The sequence below is a fragment of the Epinephelus fuscoguttatus genome, linkage group LG3 (assembly GCF_011397635.1).
Source record: "Epinephelus fuscoguttatus linkage group LG3, E.fuscoguttatus.final_Chr_v1".
Lineage (NCBI taxonomy): Eukaryota > Metazoa > Chordata > Actinopteri > Perciformes > Serranidae > Epinephelus > Epinephelus fuscoguttatus.
In genome coordinates this window covers 19,749,748-19,756,419 of record NC_064754.1, presented here as the reverse complement: position 1 = coordinate 19,756,419, position 6,672 = coordinate 19,749,748, and the positions used below count along the sequence as shown (strand labels likewise).

The 6,672-nt window shown below is 39.8% G+C and overlaps 1 protein-coding gene across 1 annotated transcript; it reads right to left on the bottom strand.

Annotated features, from left to right (window-relative positions):
* Window positions 1-211: 211 nt before the first annotated feature.
* On the bottom strand, window positions 212-5,428 carry ppa2 (inorganic pyrophosphatase 2). The gene is made up of 12 exons (XM_049572247.1): window positions 5,164-5,428; window positions 3,298-3,362; window positions 3,137-3,175; window positions 2,993-3,046; window positions 2,301-2,420; window positions 2,087-2,173; window positions 1,827-1,953; window positions 1,180-1,307; window positions 979-1,064; window positions 801-870; window positions 662-701; window positions 212-566 (listed from the first exon to the last, which is right to left on the bottom strand). The coding sequence occupies exons 1-12, from the start codon at window positions 5,348-5,350 to the stop codon at window positions 544-546; spliced, it is 1,026 nt and encodes a 341-aa protein (XP_049428204.1). The 5' UTR covers window positions 5,351-5,428; the 3' UTR covers window positions 212-543.
* Window positions 5,429-6,672: the final 1,244 nt, after the last annotated feature.

Here is a 6,672-nt window from a genome sequence, read left to right as displayed (position 1 = left end):
ACTCCTCTGCTTTGATTGTTTGAGAATGTGATTTTCCCCCCAGATAATCTGTCTCATGCACTATGGTGTGGATACAGCGACAGTTTCAGAAAATATGACAAATAGTTATTTTCATAAAAGTTAAATTAAGAAAGGCAAATTAGAGCATATTAGCATGACTCTCAGTCTTATGCCAGACTGGACCGGAATACTAGACACAAAAAGACTCCAGTACACATACAACAAAAATTACAGTTTAATAGAAAAGACACAAATAATGTTTCTGATTAACCTCTGAATGATTATAAATCAATCTGGTGTCAGACATGACACTTAAAAACACATCTCGTACAAAAGTGCAGATCTTCCCCAGCTGGTATTTTCAATCTCCTGGGTATCAGCATGTTTATTTTTCCCAACAAATGAATGGATGATAAACCTGGATGGCACTTTATACAGCCGAGAATGAGTCCTTACCAAAAAAAATCCAGCTGAATACACAAGATGCAGCTGCTTCATTAGACGCTAGGATGTTTTGTTGATTTCCATGTTGTCTCTAGGGCTTCAGACAAAATGCCACTTGTCCACTGTGCAAGAGAAGATTACAATCACATAAAAATGTAAGTGCTGAATCGTAACACCTGAAATAATTAAAATTATCACAAGTCAGTTATTTACTCACCCTCTGGAGACACGGGATGTGCGCTGCCAAATGCAGGAGCCTAAGGGTTAAAACGTACATGACAATTACCAAACCTAAAGCCTAATATAGTCGTACATGCTATGATCACTGTGAAACAACAGCATATGGAAGTTCTCACCGATTCCACCACATCTTTGGCCTCATCTGCACTGCATTTGAAAGGGCTCTCACAGCAGGAGATATTTTTGCTGATCAAAAAAGAGAAGTCAGTAGTGTTCACTGCACTTACATAGCCTCTCATATGTGAAACACACACACACATACACACACACACATACACACTGCAGGGGTGTTACCATTCAATCCCTCCACTATTCTCCTGCTTCTGCACTAGTGCCCTCCAGTGCTCATGGGTGGACTTTATGATCTCAACTGCAAAATCCTGTAAAAAGGGCATCAGAGAAAAACATTAGGATTCCTTGCGGGAACACATTCGGTCTTAGCAACTGAACTTCTAGTAGTCTGCAGTGTTGTTGCGTTTACAAAGGTCTAAGTACCTTGTCTTTAAATTGTCCATTGAATCCAAATTGGTTCTCAGGCTTTCCATCGGGCACCTTGTACTTCCTAAACCAGTCGACAGTGGCCTCTAAATGACCGGGCCGGCTCTTCCGGACGTCCTCTATGCCTGGAGAACGCATTAAGAATAAGGACAGACACCTTATTTGGCTTGAATATAAATCAGATAAGGCTCTGTACTCGATTTACACTTCGTATTAGGAATATATCTTAATGCAGAAATTAGACTATGTTGAATATGAGCAACTGTTTACAAAATATTAAGAGATTACAAATAAACAAAGAGGTAGTCAGTGGGTAATGGCTCATAAAAGGTAGCGACACCCCATTAGAACAGTATTAGGTGAAGGTTGCAGCTGTATTGTAAACAATGGGTTTGCAAAGGATGTGTGGGGTAAGAAATGTGTTGTTAGGTTTAAGGATACACACAATGATTTGAAGGGGAAGCGTTGAATGTCAACAAAGCCATGTTGACAATAAAAACTCCACATGGTACGTGCTAGGCTGGTGTTTGAACTTCAGTCGGAGCATGCCAGGATTTCTGAGTTAAATGTCTTCAGGGTAGAGAACAGATCAGTGTAAGGTTATTTTTAGATGGTGACTGTTGTGATCTGTGGAAAACACCCACTATTCATGTGTTTGGCATCGGGGTCCTCAGCATTGATAGCGATGACCTTCCAGTCCATTTCTCCCTCGTCGATCATGGCCAAGATGCCGAGCACTTTCACTTGGATCACCTGACCTGGAACACACACCTGAAGAACAGACCAGTGAATTACAAATAAACCTTCAAATAAATCATACGATTAAGTAATTTTTGTGTATGAAGTGAGCAAAAAGAACATCCTTTAATGGTATAATTTATACATACATCTTAAGCAGTCTTACCTTGGTGCCGATCTCACAAACATCAATGGGATCATTGTCACCGCAACACTTTGTCTCTGTGTCCGTGTGGTCTGGGTCCTCCCATGTCTTTTCCAAGGAACAGTTCAAAAACATATCAACATTTTAACAGACTACCCGACTAAATAAATAAAAATACACTCACTGGAACAAACAAATTTAAAAAAAAAAATGAAAAAAATCATACTGCACTCACCTGTGGAAGTGCCCCATAATTCCAAATATAACCTTTATGGGGAAAAACGTTGGCAACATATCGGAGCTTTCCTTTCTTTACATCTTGTTTGATCGGGTTCAGCGGTTCCTTTGTTGCAATCTGGAAATTGGGGCATTTATGAAGATGTATGAAAGTATTCATGAATGGATTACTGAAAGGACCTACCAAGGACAGGGGCCCGCCAGGACTTCAACTGCAAAATACCACTCAAATTTACATACACAAGACAACAAAAAAAAAATAGGCCTATGAATATACAAAAATGCCCTCAAACAAACGCAGAACAAAAAACAGGCAAAATCACCACAAAGTCTGTGTCTTGCTCCTGTGTAGGAGAGGTCATCGGGCCTCTGCATGTCTGTGCCTAGGGGCCCATTGTCTCATAATCCACCCACTAATGTACTAATGTGTAAGTTTGCACTGTTGCCAGTGTTAAAGCACACTTAAATTGATTTCTCTAGTGTCTCCAACACTCAAAACCTCAGCTCTAGGCTATTGCTACGCTAAATTCCTGGAAAGCTTATAATGAAAGATCACTGAATGAAAGTTGACACACCTGTTATAACGTAAATATTTCAATCTCAGACTTTTATAGAGCAGTAGCAGCTGTAATTGTTAATCAAACCAATTCTACATAAAAAAGTGAGGTAATGTATCTACAACCTTCTTACCTCCATTTTAGCATTTGACCATCGAGGCACCTCCACTACCATGTTATAGAGAACCTGTAAGCACAGAAGAAAGCTGTATGCAGTGTATACTGGGTCAAATGTTTTCAGGTAAAACTGACATAAAATATCTGCATTTGACATTACCTCACTCTTCTTGGACTTTTTAGCAGGCACATCGTTTTCCTGTTGAAAGAAAAAAAAAAATCAGACGTTTGAATGTCGTGTTTATACAGCTAAACAGAGTCATGAACTTTCTGCAGTATTTATCAAACACAAACTTAAGACGTCTGTTATCAGAGTGTTACCTGTTCTGTGTCCGCTATAAGTGGGATGTCATGGAATGGTGAAATGTATTTTCCGTCAGAGGTTTCTAAGGAAAAGAAAGAAAAATAAATCGATTCATGTAAATGCAAGTAACAATGAAATCCCACAAGACTGTTCATTTTACATACAATCATTATACTACACAGTGTGATATGGCTGCAAATCTACACAGCAGGGAGAACTAGTATTTCATTTCAAGACAACTTGTAAGTTTGGTTTGGATTAAGTGCATATGAAAGCAAACACAGCATTTGCTTTTTTGGCTTTCAACTAAAAATGACTCCAAACCTGTCCTTTCACAACTGCTGTTGTACAACATTTTTTGTACTGTAAGAGACCCTGGAAATAATAGTTTGACAAAAATGATCTTGCCTCAAGGTCTAATGACAAGCTTCTTCCAGGGCTTTCAATCGCATCTTATGTTCTTCCTTGATGGACGGAGTCTGCTCAGTTGACACTGTGATAGCTCAGACTGACATAGATATCGAGCTTTCTCCATGACAAATGAGCAAAAGTGGTTTAAAAAGGTGGAAAAACTGGTAATTGGATCTTGAGTTAAGATTCAATTCAAGGTGATTTACGAATAATTTTACAGTTACAGTTTGTATCCTCAATTTAGGGGCTCGTTAGATTACAAATAACCTAGAGCTGCATTTAACAGTTTCACCATTGTCAGTTAATCTGTTGATTATTTCTTTGATTAATCGATTAGTTGTTTTTCCTCATAACATAGATATTGGGTTTATTGTCACAGAGGAGCAAAGAAACCAGATCAGATTTACATGTAAAAAGATGGAATCAGAAAATTTTGTCAGATTATGGTGGCACTGTGGTGCAGTGGTTAGCATTGTCGGCAACAGGGTTCCTGGTTCAAACCATGTGGGGGGTTTGAACCCCAGGGTGGGGGAGCCCTTCTGTGCAGAGTTTGCACATTCCCCCTGTGTCAGCGTGGGTTTTCTCCAGGTCCTCCAGCTTCCTCCCACACTCCAAAGACATGCAGGTTAATTGGTGACTCTAAATTGTCTGTAGGTGTGAATGGTTGTCTGTCTCTATGTGTCAGCCCTGTGATAGTCCACCTGTCCACGGTGTACCCTGCCTCTCACCCAATGTCAGCTGGGATAGGCTCCAGCCCCCCTGCAACCCCTAACAGGATAAGAATGAATGAATGAAACAGATTAATCGATTAATAGTTGACTACTAACTGATTTATCATTGCAGCTCTAAAATAAATTGGTTACTAGTAAATGCGACATCATCAGTTACAATACAACTACTGTTTTCTCTTATTTATATTAACATGTGTATGAAAACACCTGCTGTCATGACCAAAACACAGTCACATTACCCACACTGGAACAAGATAATCTGACATTGGTTTAATATTGTGCAACATTATCACTATGAATTGAGTGACACTAAATAATAGTGAATAAAATGTCTGAAAATCTGCAGTACTATTCAATGAGTTTTAATTAATTTGACATACTGAATTTTACTGCTTCTACTGAGAAAACGCTCTTAGCCCACGTGACCGCCGAAAACAGGAAGTAAACCACGTGAATAACATACATGGAAACATCTGTCTTGCTCTCTGCTCATGATCTATTTCATCTTACAGGAAACTGGGGTTAACGCTGCTGGGGGGTTTCCCACTACAGCTAAAGTGGTATGACAGCCACGTGTTAGGAAACCTCACGCCTGCAATGTAAAGGTCAAACGTTTACCTTGACCTGGAGGTCGACCTGTGGTTACCTGTCCCACACCGGACCCTGCTGTCACACCGTGACACTACTATGACACACAGGAGACACGCATGGTTCCCTCCACGGTGGCTGTCATGGACTTACTAAAATAAATCCGGTAGTCAGGTGAATGGGGGCGTCCTCTCTCCTCCGTCTGATAGTGCATGGTTTTTCTGAGATACAACAGATGAGGAGCGGATGTTGCTTGTGTCACGAGTTTGTTTCGAGAAGCCGATGAGCCGAAATGTGTCGCGAGGCAGCCGAGCGAGGAGCGCAGCAGCAGAGGTCTCATTATACACACTTCTTCTTCTTCCTCTCTCCTCAGTTTCTGCTTCCCGTTTTCCACCGTCGCCACATTCAGAAATGTCAAGTGCAACGGAGAGAGGAAGACTGGGACTTCCTGTCAGGGGTTTTTCAAAATAAAAGCATTCACAGTCCAGCCTGAGACTGCCAGTCAAGTCAGATTTATTTACAAAACAACATTTACAAGTCGCAAATGTTGACCAAAATTAAATTAGATTTAATATTATTATTATTATTATTATTATTATAAATTAAATTAAAAATGCAGGAACGATCACATAAAACAGTCATAAATAGGAGAATGTAACTAAAATTAATAAGAGCGTACAGTAGCCTATTTTGACTACATCATAACACAAAAAGCATTGCACAAACAACAAACGAAGCACAGAAAATACATGTGTTAAGCAGTGTGATCAGGTATGTCATCCTAATGATAATGAAAATGCTACATTAAAGATATGGGTCTCCTTTTTGTGATTCGTGCCCTCTTGCAAATTACAAAAAAGGCCCAAAGAGGACAACTATGGCTAAAAATATCGTTTGAACTAATGAGTAATTGTCATTAAGACAAAGAAAAGGGGTTAACTGACAACCATAAACTGAATGCTGGCAACCATCCTGTTAGATTTTGGAGTTATTCTAAACAGAGATCTGATGGTGATGCGAAGAGGAAAGGGGCAGGTCAATGGGTGCTTTGAACATTGGAGAAAGGTTGGATGTATCCAAAATGGAGAGAGTCATTTTTGGATGATTAATAACGTGCAATGTAAATTTCACTATCCACTGAATTCTGGCATATTTTATTCATGATGTTGTTTTTATGATATTTGAGGCATATGTTTTAACCTATATGTTTACCCATAATTTTTTTGAGTTTGACAGACCACACGGGTTTGTTACTATGACACTTTATTTTGATAATGTAACCGGAAAGCACCTCTTTTTTTTGACGTGAACTTGACAATTCTTCTACAGCATGCATGTGGTCCATGTGAAGTAGCTTCACTCCACTGCCACCTAGCTAATGTTTACCCCAAAACAACCAATACACACACACACACACACACACACTTGCAAGTAAAATCACATTGTTAATTTCTTAGGTAACTAATGTCTTTGTTCTACAAATGAAAACATAGATTTATCTGCCACATACATAGATGGCAGACATGGAGAGAGACATTAATCCCGGACAGGGGCGTAAATATAGACAGTGCAGGCAGTGCTGTTGCACTGTCTGGGACCCGTAGGGTGGGTGGGTGAGGGGGGCTTGCAAATGACCCTAACCCTGCCACCTGGGAACGATGC